This window comes from Myotis davidii, unplaced genomic scaffold (assembly GCF_000327345.1).
Source record: "Myotis davidii unplaced genomic scaffold, ASM32734v1 scaffold332, whole genome shotgun sequence".
Classification (NCBI taxonomy): domain Eukaryota; kingdom Metazoa; phylum Chordata; class Mammalia; order Chiroptera; family Vespertilionidae; genus Myotis; species Myotis davidii.
Genome location: NW_006285779.1, coordinates 7260014 through 7278288, shown reverse-complemented (window position 1 = coordinate 7278288; position 18275 = coordinate 7260014). Strand labels below are relative to the sequence as shown.

The 18275-nt window shown below is 44.7% G+C and overlaps 1 protein-coding gene across 1 annotated transcript in view; it reads right to left on the bottom strand.

Moving 5' to 3' along the window:
* Positions 1-18275, bottom strand: part of TLL2 (tolloid like 2) — a gene marked incomplete at its 5' end in the record, with an annotated part of 98800 nt that overhangs the window by 52127 nt on the left and 28398 nt on the right. Inside the window, one exon of the mRNA XM_006756677.2 lies at positions 8194-8265. Coding sequence (XP_006756740.1) covers positions 8194-8265 — 72 coding nt within the window. The remainder of the gene's footprint in view (positions 1-8193; positions 8266-18275) is intronic.

Genomic DNA, 18275 nt, shown 5'->3' with positions numbered 1-18275 from the left:
GAGTGGAGGGGGGGTAAGGTTTGATGCAGTTTTATCACATGTATAAGTTTCTGTATCCACCACCACATTCTAGATACTGAACAGCTCCATCATAAGGATCCAGGATCCTTCATGTTGCCATAATCACATCCACCTCCTCACTCCTCTCTCCTCCCCAACCCATCCCTAAACTCCCAACTACTAATCTGGTCTCCATTTCGAAAATGTTTGTCATCTGAACACTATTATAAAAATGAAATCTTACAGTATATGACCTTTGGGAATTGGCTTTCTTTACTCAGTGCAATACCCGGAGATTCATCCAAGTTGTTGCATGTGTCAATAGCTTCTTTTGGATGCTAATGAGTATTCCCTGATATGTATGTACCACAGTTTGTTTAACTGTTCACCTCTTGAAGGACTTCTGGCCTGTTTCCTGCTATTACAAATAAAGCTGTTATGGACATTCAAGCACAATAGGTTGTGTGAAGACAGTTTTTATTTCTCTGAGATAAAAACCCAAGAATGGAATTGCTGAGTCATATACTAGTAGCAATTGGGTTTATTTCTGGGTCCTTGATTCTGCACCATTGATCTATGTGTTTATCCCTCTGCTAACATGACACTGTCTTGATTACTGCAGTTATATAGTGAGGTATTTAATATCAGATAGAGTGAGTACTCCTACTTTAGACTTCTTTTCTATGATTGTTGTAGCTATGTTTTCATATAAATTTTTATGTGTCTTTCCCTGTAAATTTTAGAATAAGCTTTTCTATACCAACAATAAAACCGTGCTGGGATTTTGATAGGAATTACATTAAACCTGTAGATCAATTTGGAGAGAATTGGCATCTTTACACATTAAACGGTCCCATTTTATCCTCCATGTTGCTATGCCTTTTTTCACATTTTCTGTCTCCTTATCTCCGTGGTAAAATTTCCATGTTCACCTTAGATCTACTTTCTACTTCACTAATTCTCTCTTCAATTGTGTTCAATATAACATTTATCCCATTCCAGTTTCAATAAACATAGTTGTCATTTCTAGAGCCTATTTAGAGGCTTCTACATTTGCCTGTTCTTTTGTTTTTTTTTCCCCCCACTAGGGTTCAGATTCTTCCACTGGCTCTTCAGTTAGTTTATGTATATTTATCTAATGTCATACAGATTTCTCTATTATTACTATACTTGGGGTATTATTTCTCCAACTTATTATCTCTGCTGATTCTTCTTCACAGATTAATACATTTTTTTATGTTTCTCATGTTTTTATTTAAAGTTTTTTTTCAAGTGAGATGATTCCTTTCCACAGGAGTCCCCTATGGCTTCATCATGAGTGTGACCCTGTTTTTCATTTTTTCAGGGTTCTTGGAATGCTGTGGATTCTCGATCCATTATTGTGTTAATGTCTAAGTTTAGGGTTTCCATACTAGTATATAGGAAATATAATTTGAGAACTTATACCTATACGAGGTACAGGCTTTGGGATTCAGTTTCTCATAGGAGATATTTTTTCCCCACTTGGAGCCTAGGAAAGATAGCAAGATTTCTTGCCATTCCTGTCAGTTTCAATGTCCTCTGCAGTCTTGCCTCCATCTGAAGGTTAGTTCCATGTGTTTATGTTTCCCCTTCTCTTCTGATCAGGGCAATTTCCCGTTCCTTCCTTTGAGCTTAACTCTGTATTTTTAATTTGGGGTGGAGAAGAGGTTACATGTTTTTTCAGCAGTCCTCTGTTTGTATAAGAGGTCCCCACTTGTTCAACGGGTCATATCACCAGAACCAAAAAGTTGGCACGTGATACATTTTTTAACCTGAAAATAATTGTTTCACCGCTAGAATTTCTAGATCAGAAGTCGTGCACTTGCAGCTCTTGGGATAAACCCAACCCACAGATGTGTTTTGTTTGGCCTAAACACTTTTGGCCCACACTGTGTATTTTTTTTAATCTTACTTTAGTAGCCAATTTTTAAAAATCAAAAGATTTCACATAAAAATGCAGATTTTCTAGTTTTTCGTTAAAAAACGGTAAGACCTGGCAACAGTGAGCTAATCTTCTGTCATTTACAACCCACTGGAGTTAAGTAGCACCTCCTCCCATAGTCAGTTTCCGGCATTTCTCTACCACTTCCCCCTGTCCCAGTCAGCCAGCTTCACCCACTGACATTACCTGTTTGGCCTCTACATATATTCTAACTCGCTATCTCAGTCCTAGACTACACATTGCGCCCAGATTTCAAATATGAGTTGCCCCAGGAGACTGGAAGGTCCCCGGGGGGTGAGGAACTGACACTGGCTTGTTCACACTCTGTTCACACCCAGCACGTTGCCTGGTTGGTGGTAAGCATTCAGGGTTTTCATATTTTGAAAGAATTAATTAAAGAATGGATGAGTTATGCTAAAAATAAACAGCCCCACAGTCCAAACAATTCTGTGGTGGTAACCTCTTCAAACTATTGGCAGCCCCGAAACCCTTAATGTTCAAATACTGAGAATCATCACGTCTTAAGTCATCACAGGCAGCGATGTAGCAAGTGGAAGTTTGTTATTCATTTCCCATATGGTTTTCAACAAGTCTCTTAATTTTCCTCTGCCTCCAACTCTCCTTTGGAGAATGGACAAGAATACTTCTCTCTCGGAGGCACTAACCCTGAGAGCATGTTTCTCAGACAACTGTGTTCTACGTGCATGTGGCCCAGTACTGTCAGGCCCGGTATGCAGCCGACTCAGCATGGGAAAGTCTTAAGTGCACCTGGAAAGAAACCAGGCTGTAATTTCCAGAGATGGGTTATTGAATGACAGCTTCCCCCTCGGTCCGGTGAGAAATTTAATTTGCCAAGGACTCAACACAGGAAGCATTTGCCGATTAAAAATATGTCTAAACAGATGTTCCGCTTAGCCTGGAAGAAGGATCTTAATGCAACTGTCATTATTGGATTTTCTTGGATTACTACTATCTGGAACCGGAGTGCAAATAGAAGGATGTAATTATGTATTATGGCCAAGAGCCCTGCATTTAAAAAGGAGCTCAGGGGGTCTGAGAGGATTTAACACGCTGGGGGCGGGGTGGGCTGGGGGATAAAGTCCATTTAGATCCTCTGGCCCTGGGAGTGGACCCTGTCCTCGCTGAAGAAGCAGAGAGGCCATAACTATTCAATGTTCCATCTTCAGCGGAAGGCACAGCCGTGTCATAAACAGAACCAGGCCTGACCCGGCCTTCTCAAGTGAGGAACTGTGAATTTTCAATTAGTCAACTGATGACTCCCACACGAGAAGTAAACACCCGGACGGTCCAGCCATCTGCATAACCCTCAGCCCACAGATGATGGGCAAACGTGCACCTGGCCAGAGCTGTGGCGATCCTGAGTGACTAAAGAGCAGCTCCTCACTGCATAAGTGGTTCTCAAACCTAGATGCCCATTTGAATCAACTGGGGAACTTTAAAAAAATTCTGGCCCGGCTTGTGTGGCTCAGTGGTTGGTTGAGTGCTGACCTATGACCCAGGAAGTCAGGGTTTGACTCCTGGTCAGGGCACATGCCCAGGTTGTGGGCTTGATCCCTAGTAGGGGGTGTGCAGAAGGCAGCTGAACGATAATTCTTTCTCATCATTTATGTTTCTATCTCTCTCTCCCTCTCCTTTCCTCTCTGAAATGAATAAAAATAAAAAATAAATTCTGGTGTCTGCCCCCTGCCCTGAGGCGGTGACTCAATGGGCCTACAGTGGCGTCAAGGCATCTGTAGTTTTTGAAGCTCTCCAGGGGATTCGTAGGTGCAGGTTAGTCTGAGAACCACCGATATAGCCCAAACGTTAAGAGCAAGGAGTGTGGGGTCAGAGGACTTAGGTGCAGGGTAGACACTGCCATTTGCTCCCTATGTGGCCTTGGATAAGGCGCCCTCCCCTGAGCCTTCCTTCCTGCTGCATGGTGGTGGTGTGGGCACTGAACCAGGTAATAAATGTCAAATGCCCGCCGTGGTGGGGTCTCAAGGCGAGCTGCAGTGATGACTATCAAGGTCTGCATTTGGGGAGAAGCTAGAAAAAATGCCTAAGGTGGGGCTCAGCGGCTACAGCCAGATACGCTGATGTAAGTGACTTCCAGGGGTTTAGCACTGAGTGGGGCTTTGTGCCCAAGTTGGTGGGAGTCCCTATTTTCTGGTGCAACCAGGTTTCGGTATTTGCTTGGGCACAAAGCCCATAGGGACTGTTCCTGGAGGGGACAGGTCCGTTCTCTATTACGAATATGGTTCTGGAAATCAGGCTCCATAGCTTCGTTCATGGAGCAGTTACATGCCCACCCCATTTCATTAATCACATTATCAGCCCCAAAATGCAGGCTGAACTCCCATTTCCAGGGAGGGAGGCTCCCAAGACCAGACCGTCTGCCGGATGCTCAGTGAGCAGTTCTCCCAGCCCCTAGCCCTCCCCAGAGCTGGGAGCACAAATCCCACCGTCAGGGCTGAGGGGAGACACATAAAGCCAGGAAATAACCCGGCCACCGAAGCCAGCAGGCCCAGGGCTTCCCTCAGATCCTTTCTCCTGCCTGGGCGGTCTCTTTTTCTGGGAGTAGTGGGGAGGGAGGGGGAGGTTGTGATTAAAGGAGAATCTGAGATTGACACAACTCGCCTTATCTTTAATTCTAACAAAAGAGGAAGCATCCAAGCCAGAGCCTGGCAGTGTCCGGGGGGACGACTGGATGAGAAGGCTGAAAGGACAGGCTAGCACAGCCTGCCCTCACCTCCCCTTTGGGGTCTGCTTTCCCCTCAGGATTGCCCTGGATGCTGAAAGACCTCCTCTGAGGCTGTCATACAGAGTGGAGGATCGGCCTGGCCTTGACATTATCCTCTTCAAACAAACCAGGGTCATCTGAGGAGCTGCAGACTATGGATTTAGCCAGCTTTAGGAGTTCGGGGCCTGGTAGATGAGGGAATGCTGTCATCATCCTCCTTACAAAACCCAAGAAGGTCTCTTGTTGCGGTGTGGTATTGTGCACAACCCCTCCGGAGACAGAATTTTAATGGGCTGCAGCCGCCTTATTCCTTCCTGTCCCTCTTAATTGTGTTTCTCTGCAGCTGTTGAACAGCTGTGGGATTCCAGTCCAGAGGTGGACAATGCACTTCCAATGCTGGATAATATAATTCTTGGAGGTGGAGGTAGAGAAGAAGAAGTGGAGGAGGTACATTCATGGAGTACCTTTTACATAACAGAGACCTAGCTCTGCACTTTGGATAAACATTATTTCTAATTCTCTCTAAATCTCTTATGAGGAGTTAGATAACTTACCCAAGGTCATAGCTACTAAGGGGCTGAGCTGGGATGCACACCCAAGTGTGTCTGACTATCCCAGTTTATTTGGTTGGGTCATTTTACACCCAGTAAACTAGTAAATATTAAAAACCCTGACAATGTCTATTGCTGGTGAGCAGGTGAGAAGCAATGAGGAAAGGTGGCAGGTGGTCTCCAAATACAGCCACCAGCAAGTTCTCTCATCCCTGTGAGCTCCTGCCACTTATCACATTAGGGATGGAATCTATTTTCTTCTCCTTGAACCTGGGCTGGACTTTAGCTTGTTGTGACCAATAGAATGTGACTGAAGTAGCATTCAGGGGGTTTTAAGTCAACTAATGGCTTCTGCTTCCTCCCTCTAGGAAGCCAGCTGCCATGCTATGTCTCCAGCTAGACAACTAAGTGGCGAAAGTCCACGTGGAGAGAGGACTCATGTGGGGAGGTACACTGAAGCACCAAGGCTGTGACTAAAGCTTCTTTTGGCCTCCCAGCCCAGCCCAGCTTCTAGCCGAATGTAGTCAAGTGAGTGACCTCAGCCAACGTCAGCCAAAGAACCACACCATAAGCCCAGTCAACCCGCAGAACCATGGAAGATAACAAAATCACTGTCTGAAGTCACTAAGTTTGAGGGTAGTTTTTATGCAACAGTAAGTCACTTAAATCAGGAAGGAAACATTAGGTTTGGCATCTGTATCGCTGCATGTGATGGCAAACCCCTCTGTTTTCAGTCCCACACCCTATGCTCCACTGTCACCACTAAGTGCTGGTCATCCATGGCCAAAATGAAGTGCCACTGAGTTTGTCAGATGTCTTGGAGCCTGAACATGCATAAGTCAAAATACCTTTGAGTAAGCAAAGCAGTTAAATACAGATGTTAAAGGGGGCCTTGCACATGGTTCCAGAAACAAACTGTGTGACTGAGAAACAAGTGCACAATGTTAAATGGTGGTGGCGGGGAGTGGGAGCTAAAGCATCTGCCAGTCTCTGAAAGAGGTCACATTGACAAGACTGACATCAGAAACCGAGTAAAAAAATGGGCAAAGGACAGGAAAAGGTGAGTCACAGAAGTGCACACCCGAATCACTGGCAAAGGTAGAAAAAGATGCTCAAAGTCACGGGCAGTCAGAGAAATGCAAATAAGTAATAATAAGCTTCCATTCACATTACTGAAAATAACGATAATACCTAGAGTTAGAAAGGATATGGGGAAAGGGACCCAGCTTTAAGTTGCTATGGAAATGTGAATGGTTACCCCTTTTGAAACGCATTCTAGCAACACTGTTCATGATGGCAAAAACCTGAAGTGAATATTAATTGATAAAGAAAGGATTGAATAAATGATGGTCTACTCATACCAGTAATATTTTGCAACTATTCAGAAGAATAAATTGAAGTTGTAACAAGTGTCTTAGAGGGGTTTCCCATAAAGTATTGATGAAAGAGAAAAGCACGATACATAAAAAACATGTATCAAATATGATCCCATTTTTTAAAAAATGACAAAGTTTATAGCTATATATATGTTTGTATGTGTATATGTATAAATCTGTACATAAATATATGTGCATATATATGCATGGAGAAAACATATGGAAGAGTGCATACAAAGTCATTTGCATGCATTATCTAGAAAAGGGTAGAAAAAAAGAAGAGAAGGAGGTAGCCAAATTAAAGAGAAAAGAAAAAAAGGAGAAAACACTTAAAAAGTATGTAATTACATCATCACATTTACACATCTGTGTGAATTATATATATATGCATTTGTGTAAAATTATGTATAAGCATGTGTATCTGTGAAATATAAAATAACATTAAAGCAAAAACATAAAATAAAGCAAATAATAATTTGTACTTCATCCCTACATAGTCAACCCCCAAACTTAGGATTCTGGCACTTTAAAATTATTCCCTTTGCTCTGTGTTAATTTTATGTAGAAGAAAATGCCATCGCTGGCAGTGAGCTCTGATTCCCATAGAAAGCAGGTCGCTAAGCAGGAAAAGTTCTCCAAAAGCGAGACACCTTCCCATAACCTCCAGGCTAGAATCTCACAACTTGGAGAGCATTCATAGGCCTGAGCATAATGCAGATGATAGGCGGCCTTGCCCACAGACAGCCACAACCTCACCTGCTGCCTCCCCTAACAGCCCAGGCTTCTCTAGTCAACACCCTCTCCTCCCCAGCCCCTAACCCAGCTTTATTTTCCTTCCTTCTCTCCCATGCCCACTTGTTCTGTCAGACCCCAAACTTCATCATCCCTCCTTTCAGCCCCCAGGGGCTCCAACTCACAAGCCAAGTTCTAGAGAGAAAGGTCAAGTACAGATTGCAGAGTTTAACTAAAGACCATACAGTCTCTGAGCAACCAAATGCCACTCTCTATCCCTTTCTCTGGCAGCCAGCCCACCCCACTCAACAAAAGGACACACACCCTCATGCCCACAGACTTCAGGACTTCTTAGTCCACTAAGATAAAAGGTATATAAGAGGTTCCCAAAGCCAGGGTTGTGGAGAGGGAACATGGGAAGCAACTGCTCAGTGGGTATGGAGTTGGCTTTTCAGGTGTTGAAAACAACATGGATCTAGACCAGCAGTTCTCAACCTGTGGGTCGTGACCCCTTTGGCGGTCGAACAACCTTTTCACAGGGGTCGCCTAAGACCATCCTGCATATGAGATATTTACATTACGATTCACAACAGTAGCAACATTACAGTTATGAGGTAGAAAATAATTTTATGGTTGGGTCACAACATGAGGAACTGTATTTAAAGGGCCAGAAGGTTGAGAACCACTGACCTAGACAATGGTGATGGCTGCACAGCATTGTGAATGCAGGTAATGCTACTTAACGGTACATGTTAAAATGGTAAATTTTATGTGAAATTTACCACAGTTTTTTTTTTTAAGTACCCAAAGGCCTGGTGGGCCTCGCATTACCCTTTCTAGCGTCTGTAGCATTCGCGGCTGTAGCATTCGGCCAGCTTTCGAATGACTGGTCTTCAAGTCCACCTGAAGGAAAGAAGAAGAAAATCCGTGAGGACACATCAGCCTTCTTTGCACCAGCACTGAGAGGAGGGAGACACCTGGTCACCAGGGGGATGATCAGAATCAGCAGCAGAATGGTAAAGATTTGTTCCACAAGAGTCTACTGAGCACCTACTGTGCGCCAGGACCTGTTCTAGACACTAAGGCAAAAGCAAAAACCAACCCTGCTAATTTTTAATAACCACACACAAATAATTCACAAATTATAAACTCTCCTTGATCAGCTCAAGGGCACTTGAAGTCAAATATGCGAATAGGCAAATCCCAAAGTCAGCTCCCTCACCCCCACCTCCATGAGAAAGCCCGAACACAAACAGGACAGGCTCCCGGAGCCCCCCTGTCGTGGAGCCCACAGGACGTCATCTGTGCTGGCTTGGCTGAAACAGGCATTCTGGTTCTTCTTCAGGGCGAGTCTCCTTTCAGAAACTACTCTGTTTACTTTGTAAATCAGACTCTGCGGACACCGCCTCAGGCCAGGACAGCGATGCTTGCCAGTAGCCATGATCCATAAGCCGGCTCTCATCCCTCCCCACCAGGAACACGGTCAATCACCCATTCTTATTAGACCCACTGCAAGTCACTGGGGATCCAGCAATGAACAAGACAGGCAGGTGTGAACGTTCTAAATGGGTGAGCAATAAACAGTAAGAAAATAACTAAGATCCTTGCAGGTTAAGAAAATGCTCTGGAATCAAATTCAGTATGTGGTGAAGCATGATTGGAGCAGCTGCTTAGAAGGTGGTTGGAAAAGGCCCTTCCAGGGAGGTGACACTCGGAGACCCAGGTCAGTGCGACCCCAGCAGAAGGCAGGGTGGCGAAAGAACCCGGATCAGCAATAGACTTGGCCTATGGAGGCGCCAACATGGTGGCCGAGGGGGGCAGGGTTTGAAAGCAGGAGAGGGACAGAGCAGGGTGCTATTATCTGTTTTACCAAAGTCTCTCTGGCAGGCAAAAGAGAAAGCCGGTGATCAATAAGGAGCCTTGTGAAGGTCCAGAGGCGAGACAGCAGTGGATGGGCTGGACAGTGCAATGGAGATGTTGGGGACCTGTCATATTACAGGTGGAGTTGGAGGCAGAGCAATGAGAGAGGCTGATGGGACTGAGGGGGGCCACCCAGGACTCCTGTAGTTGAGGCTGGAAAAACTGAATGGGTAGTGACACCAGAAAGCAGATTTGAGGACAAAACCTGGGTCCGTGAGAGACGATCATACACATGAATCCACACCAAACCCATTACAGGACAATAGTATTTACTAATTCAAAATTATTTCTTACCTTCGTTTAGAAATTTGCAACTTCCAAAGCAGTTTCCCCACAGCCCCTTTGACTCAGTGGCAGACAGAGTGGCATCCCATTTTACAGAGGAGGAAACTGGGACCCAAAATAATTATCCCCGGGTTGTCGATCCCATCAGGGAAGCTGAGGGCTCAGGACAGACAGCCCCCTGGTCACAGCCTGATGATCTGTCCCATGTCCCACAGCTAGAAAGGGTCCCAAACACGGAAGCCCATGGTCTGGCCCCAGACAACCCCTGAAGACAGCCCTGCAGTCCCACATCCCAACTCTCGATGTGCAGACGACCTCTTCCTCTCTTGTGACTGACATTGGCGGGGGACCAGGCTGCATGCTGACATTCTTGTATGCCTTCATCCTGCTCGTTCCGATGCCTTTCTGGCCAACTCAGAATCCACTCACACACTCCCTGCAGCTGCCGGGGCCTTCGCTGCCAGCTCCCAGCCCTCTGGGTATTCTTCCAGTTGCGATATCATTTCCTCTCGGGCTAAAGGTTGGGGGAAATCCTGATGGTATGAAAATCACTGGCCAGCAGAGGAATGTGCCATGTGTGGAGTGGAGGAGAGCCCGAGGCCGAGGCTCTGGGACTAGCTTAGTCTTTCCTCCGCCGTGTAACTGTGGATGAGACCCTGGGTATTAGTATTTTCCATCTGTCAAATGGGCTGTTGTGAGGACCAAATGAGGTAATGAGTTTGTTCAGGAACTCACTCATTCAACAAATATTTACCCAGCACCTGCAACATGCCAGATGCTGTTTCTGCTGTGCAGGATATGACACTGAACAAAGTCTACCCTGACCTCATGGAAATTATATTCTGATGGAGGGCAGGAGAGAAAACAATAAACAAACAGACAACTAAGTATCTAAGTCAGTTGTTAACAAGCACTATGAAGAAAATAAATGAAGGTGAGAGAAACAGTGGATGCGAGGCATGAGGGTGTGTGATTTCAGTTGAGGTAGAAAAAGCAAAAGCCCAAAGAAAGTGAGGGCAAGAGTCTGCTGCTGAATGAAAGCATTCCAAAGAGAGGGAATAGCAGGTGCAAAGGCCCTCGGGTGGGAGTGTACTTGGCAGGAGGGAAGCGGATATGACTGGTCTGGAATGAGCGAGGGAGAGAGTAGTAGGCAATGAGGTCAGCGGGCAAGGGAGGGTCTGGAGAGTCAGCTCATGTGAGGCCTTGCAGGCCATTTTCAGCATTTGGGGCATTGATGCTGAGAGACCTCGATGGGACCCAGAGGACATGAAAGAGTTTTGTAACTGCAGCTCTGAATATGAGCCAGGTTACCAGTAGTGGGTAGGAGGGAGACATAGGAACTTGGATTTGAAGAAGATTCCATATAGCACTCGGCCTGGAGGGTTGATAAGTTAGACCTGCTTGGCTCCTGCACAAGGGGTGGGAAACATAAGAAAGGACCTGGGCAAAGACCTGGGCAAAGACTGGTTCAGGTTAGCTGGAGGCTGTGGTTGAGAGCTAAGGGGGGTGGGGATGGGGGTGGGGATTGGTAGAGGCAGGCAGAGGAGTGGATGGGTTGATAACTTCTGATTCCCTTCACCTCCTGGTGCTTAGGGTTATAAAGCTCTGGAGTTGGGGGGAGACCCGGTGCGAGCAAGAAACGGTGTTCACTGAGTGTCAATTATGGTGTTGACCATGCACTAAGAACAATGCCAAATGCTTTCCTGGCCTTGCATTGTATAATTCTGGCCTCATAAAAACCAACGACAAAAGGGCCGTAAATATCCCCATCTTATAGATTAAGAAACAAGGCAAAGTGATCTGCCTGTCTTGAGAGAACAGAGATTAGTAGTAGTGGTGACAACTGGAGGTGGGTCCTATCTGATCCCCAAACCTGTACTCCTTCCCCTCAGCCTCACCCTCAGAAAGAACAAGGAGAACAAGGGGTGCCTGGGAGAGGCTGGTTACTCCCCAGGGACCCCCGGCATTTTCCAGGTCTGTGGGGGGAACATCCAAAGTCAGTGATGAAGTTGAGGCCATGGGCACAGACCCCTCCTCTGCCACCCTTACCTGCAAAAGACGGAAGGCCCTGTCTTTTCTTAGAAGGGCTTTCTCAGAAGCTCGGATCTCACGTTCTAGCACAGCTGAGCCTGGAATCTACTCGGAGTTAATGTGGTTTGGCCACTCCCCTGATGAAAACCCTTGCAAGGCTCCCTACTGCTCTTGGGATGAGTTCCAACTCCTAACATAGCCAATGAGGCCCTGTGATCTGGGCCCACTGGCCTCCTCCAGCTGTGCTTCGGGGCATCCTGCTACTTCCCCACTCCCATTCTCTGCCTAGCCACCCTAAGCTACTTACAGCATGTGGACTTCCACTTCTCTCTTAGTGATGCACCTGCCTTTGGCCATACCCACCTCTTCACCTGGCCAACATCTACTGGTCCTTCAAGTGTCAGCCTGGATACCACTTCCTCTGGGAAGCTGCCCTGTTGATCCTCGCAGGTTAGAGGAGCACCTCTGTGCCCTATGACCCCCTGGATTTACATCCCTCATCACAAGGTATTGTGATTTCCTATTTACTCAGCTGCCCCCGACCGCCCCCCAGTCTGGTTTCTAATTTTTAGCATTTTGAAGAAATTGACTTTGTTTTGTCCTAAAACAAACAGCCAACACTGTGCCTGGCACAGAGCAGGCACTCAATGAAATATGTGATGCATAAATGGACGGACAGTTACTTGAAAAGAGAATTCAATAATTTTTAACTCAGAGGAACTGATGGAAAAATTGTCTTTATCAGTTTTGGAGGGAGAACGCAGATATTCTTGTAGCAATGGTTCTCAGCCTTGGCTGCACTTTGGGATCACCCGGGAAGCTTTATAGAAAAATACTGATGCCTGGGTCCTCCAGAGGTTCTTGTTTAACTGCTCTGGGGCACGGCCTGGGCCTTGGGATTTTTAAAAGCTCCCTAGTGATTCTAAAATCCTGTGAGAGGAAGCACCGTCTCAGGAATATTTTCTTACAACCAACCTCTCTCCTTCTAAGCTCACCAGGAATGGAAGATGTGGGACTGGAGACAGACACCCAATGCTAAGAAAAGTCATTTCTCACATCTACACTCGTGGAAAGTGTTGCTCTGTTTCACTGAAAACAGGTGTGGCTGTGGCTAAAACTGCAGTACTAGGCACACGGAACAAGGAACAGAGGAACAGCCTGACGCAGACAAAGGTTCGGGGGCAATGGGGGAGGGACTCAGAGTGTGGGGATATGTTTTTCCTCGGGTGGGATTTCAAGACAAAAATATTTGGAAAAATAAAACATATATATCCTTATATTTGATCTTTGGTTAATTACCTCTTCAGTCAGAGGATATGCAAAGATCTTGTAGATTTCATTAGTCACAGGGGTTTATTCAAACATCTCCTTTGCATAAGAAACCCAGGCTTACAGCTGGTCTCTGGGAAAGAATGCCCTGCAGGCCTTGAAAGAGAGCCCGGGGCCTGTTCAGCTCTGGCTGGAACACAGCGGAGGTCAGCGGCCCGTGATGCCTGGGGGCCAGGCTGAAATGTTTCTATCCAGCATTTGCAATTCAATCCCACAGTTTCCTTTATGGAACAATTCACTAAATTCAGAGTTGTTCTTTTTTCTAATTCACCATATAATTCACCTCCCAAGTTCAATTAAGAAGCAATCTGTTAGCAACTTTGTGAGCAAGCTGCTTTTCTTTGGGAAAGCCCAATTTTCTTCTGCTTCGAACAAAAAAGTGGCTTAATTAGATGCATCATAAGAGCCATTGATGTACACACAACGCCCCTCCGCCATAATTAATGAAATGTTAACTATGTATATGCAAAGCCATCTAGGGCAGAGCCTGGTTCCACACCTCAGTCTTGTTCATTTGAACAATAGTGGCTATGAGTTCATATTCTTAATTTGGTAATTACTAAACAAAATGTTATATTCATTATTCCCTCCACCCCTCACTCTTAGAGCCAAACACTATTTGGGCTTTGGCTTTCTTAAACACAAGGATAATTACCATTTTAAGTGCTGATTATTTGCAGGTACAACACATATGTTATCTATTTAAGCCTCAAGCCCCCCTCTCAGGTGGGTGTATCCCCATTTTACGTGCAGGGTAACTGAGGCTCTCAGCAGTTACAATATCACTGGGGACACATAGCCATTGGGTGGGGAGGTTGAGATTCTTCCCGGATCAGTCTGGTGTCAAAGCCTGTAGTATACACTGCATGCTAAAGTAACCCTGCCTGGGCAACCTTCGCACTCCTGTTTCCTGATGTGAACAATGACATGATAAAACAGGGCAGGAGTAGCCATTTCAGAGGAGCTACCCTGCACATCTTCCTTTTCTTTATCTTTCAAACTGGACAAAACTGCCAACGTTCCGAGAAGTCAGCTGGAATGAGAATATCTTGTTTGTAAGGACGGATGGAAGTGGACTTCACCAATAAGCAAATCTCTAACCATTAAATGAAGTACAAAGATGACCAAATCTTAAGCCAGTCCATAAGGTACAAATCTAACCTCACCTCATCCAGCACCCATGAAATAACATACCCCATCTTCCTTCCTTCCCTTGGAACCCTGAGCTCCTCTCCTGTATTGGGGGAACACTATTTGGGTTTTTGCCTGAATCTGTTCTTCCCAAATTACAATTCTTTGATCTCAAATAAACATTTGTTGCTTCTCATTCAGACTTTTTATTTTTAGGTTAACACTGACTTTTAAAGACATACAGCCCTGGCCCATCAGAGGTAAATCTAGCATGAAACTGCTATGCTTTACTCGATGAAAAAGAAAAAGTAATCTCCAGTAAAGATCCTAAAAATTGCTTTATTACCAGTCCATTCATTCAATACATATTGGCTGAGGGCCTGCTTTGGGCAGCACTGTGTTGGGTTCCTTCAGGCAGAACAGTCAGGGCTTACCTTCATGGTGCCTTCACGGTTCCATGGAAGGAATGAAAATCAACAATAAACAGATCATTTCATGGAGGGATTAAGCACTTTGGAGAAATTAAAACAGAGCTTTTGAAAGAGCAACGGCGGGTGCGAGCTCACAACGGAGACCTGCATGATGAAAGGGGGACATTCATTTGCGAAGAGCATTCTAGGGAGGGGGAAGCAAATAAAAAGTCCTCAAGAAGGAAAAGAGTCTGATATGGCTGGAGCTAGGGCTGACTGAGCACACCAGCTCCCGCAGCCTTGTCCTCACAACCATGGCTTAAGCAGTCTCAACTTGCCATGCCCTTTGGTCAGATGTAAATGCACAGCAACCCCATGAGTAAGCATCGTTCCTCTTTTACAGAAGATAAAACTGAGGCTCATGAATAAGTTGTCTGAGGTCATCCAGCTCGTAAAAGACTAAACTTGCATTCTAAGGTGGACCCTTCTGACTCCGGAATCCATGCTCATAACCCCTGCCCCTCAACCCTATACCTGCAGGTATGGTCCGAGCGAGCATTGCAGGCAAGGTCAATGAATGAAATGTCTGTACACCTCGGTCAGAAAACTACCTTCAAGACATACAGGCTCAGCCAAGGTTTCAGTTATCCATTAGGGAAAAAAATGACCTGACTCTTAATGATTCAGGAACGCCCCAGGCAACCACGATAGTAATCAATGTGTAATCCTAAGTCATTCGGAGCCAAGTAATTGTTATATCTATGCCGAATTTCAAATGCTACAGAAGGGAAGGGGAAAAGAGTTAAATGATTTTTGCCAGTTTCTGTTAATGAAGTGATTTAATATTGGCGATTGTGTAACAAAATGGGAATCCTTGTACACTGCTGGTGGAGGAGCAATACCAATTGATAACATGTTATGAGGTATTTCGCAAGATGTACCAAAGTCTTTTAAAAGAGGCAATATGATTTTCACCCAAGAACATGACTTCCACGTTTCTGTACTAAGGAATTGATTGGCAATGAAGACAACGGATGTTCATCTCCACATTTTTTATAACAAAGATTGTGACAACCACACCCAACGGGGGAGTGGTAAAATGAATTATGATATAATGGAACACTGTGTAACCTTTTAAACTGCTTTAGAAAAGAGTTTCCTAAATGGGAAACATGTTCATAGTATAAATAAAAAAAAACAGGTTAAGAAGTAGTACCCAGTGTGATTCCAATAGACTAGAGTCTGAATCCATCTTTTTAAAAAAAAATCTACAAAAACAAAAGAAAAAGAAAAAACATTGGCTGGAAATACCCACAATGTCTGTCCATTGTGATTATCTCCGGTTGGTGATTTTTGCATTAATTTTATTTTCTCATATACTTACCAAAATTTCCAAATTTTATTCAATATATTACTTTTTAAAATCGGGAAGAAAAAAGATTTTCAAAAAGAAGAACTAGATTACAGCATACACTTTGTCTAAAAACGTGCTCTGCAGTTTGTAGTGTATGTACACGCAAGCGCGTGCACACACACACACACACACAGTTGCTGGGGAAACCGTTAGCCGATGGGAAAGAAACATAGTTGTGTTTACACAGATGGAATGTTGTGGCCCAACCTTTTTTTTCTGCTCTGGCCATGGAAAGAGAAAAATAAGGAGTCCACACCTTGGCACTTACCCTCTCTGTGTTGTGGTTTTTTCATCCATAAAATGGGGTTAAGGGCATTCACCTCTTACAGTTCTTATGCCAATTAAGAGATATAATACATTCAAGATATAGAACAATGGCCCTTAATCAGCACTCAATGAGTTAGCTATTAGTATTATTATTATCATTATTGACTCTAAAACTGCTCTGAAGTCTGAAGGAGCAGATTAGGGTGAAACAATAAGCCACAGAGACAAGGCATTTTATACCTGAAGCATCCCAATTCAAGTAAAAAGTTCAAGTTATCCTTAAAATAGACTTAACAAAACCAAGTTTAGGCTGAGCATCCATTGAAAGTCAATGGCAGTCAGTGGGAGAAAAGCATCCACTATACCCAGGCATGGATTTCCTTAAACCTGGTTCCAAGTAGTGCTCACCCATAACAATTTGAGATACCAAATAACTATTAAAAGTTACCTGAAGATATACTTCAAGACTCGCTAGATTATGGGTAGTCATCCTGTTATCCCTGGGAAAATGGAGCTGATTGGCCCCTTCGCTTCCAGCTGAGCTCAGAACCATTGGATTTCCTCAGAACCACCTAAGGCAGTGGTTCTCAACCTTGGCTGCACATTAAAATCACCTGGGAATCTTTTTAAAATCCTGATTTCTGGGCCTCATCCTCTGGAAATTCTGTTTCTTTGTTACTAATGTTGTGGCCCCACCCCATGACAAAGAAACAGAATTTCTGGAGGATGAGGCCCAGAAACCAGGATTTTAAGAAGGTCCCCAGGTGATTCTAACGTGCAGCCAAGGTTGAGAGCCACTGACCTAAGGATCCCACTTCTGGATAGCTCTCATCACCTGCCTTGAATCATGTTAATTCCACAATAGACTGTGGGAGACACAGCTGTGACCCAGACACTAACCCACCCACAGGAGCCATGAGGCGCAAAGAACAGTGAGAGCAATCAGATGAAGGAAATCCCACTCCCAACCTGGAAGTCCATGATGGCTTCCTGGAACTGGCATTGAAGGACATGAAAGGTTACAAGTGGAGGTGGGAAGGTGTCAGGCAAGAATAGAACACAGAAGGGAACCAACCAATTTGTCCAGCTTCTAGGTTACAAGTGGAGGTGGGAAGGTGTCAGGCAGGAATAGAACACAGAAAAGAGCCAATTTGCCCAGCTTTTGCACAGCTTTTTCTATCTAAGTGGTCTTTGTCAGGATATTTAATTTCTTTGAGCTTTAGTTTCCTCATCCATAAAAATCGGCATAATAGAACTCTAACTTTTCAGTTTGTGAGCACACCTAAAATAGTGCCTGGCACATTGTAGCCATAATCCTACTAATGATTATTCTTCAGGTCAGTTTCCCCAAATGAAGTTATGGGTTTATGCAATCGTGACTCAAATTCTAAACTCAGCCTTTTGCGTGAAGCCATCCCCCTCCTCTCTGCTTCATTTTCATCTCCCTCATGGCCATTTGTTCACTCAGTCCTTCATTCAACAAGCTTCTAGGGGCATCTTCTCTGTACCAGGCACTGTACCAGGTGCCAGGGACAGAAAAACAGATCAGACAGTTCCCACGCTCAAGGAGCTCCTAACCCTGGTCATACCATGCCCACAGTACAATTATTTGTAAACCAATCAGTTGTCCCCACAAGACAACTCCTTAAGGACTGAGACAACACCTCTATCTCTACCGTGCGGTGTTCACAGCAGATGTTAACAAATACATCCATTTTAATTGGGCTGAATTGAATTGGCTAATGCTTGCATATATTATTTCAGCTAATTCTCACTGCACCTGTGTGGGGTAGGGTATTATTACTGTTATCTCCATTTTACAGATGAGGAAACGGAGACTTAATGAGGTAAAGCACATGTATGTCTTCATAGAAAATCCTATAAGAATTTTATCACGTGGCCTTTGAGCAGATGCCAAATGACTAGTAAAGGTGTACAAATATCTCAAAGGGCAAACCCCATAAATTGGATCACAGAAACAGTAGCATAGAACTCAGGAAATGAAAGAAAGGAAAAGGCCACCCCAAACCCTCTCCAGAGAACTAGAGGAGAGAAGCAGAAAGAACAGCAGGGCCACAATGGGTTCTTAAACTGGACCGGAGGGCCGGAACAAAAGCATGGATGGA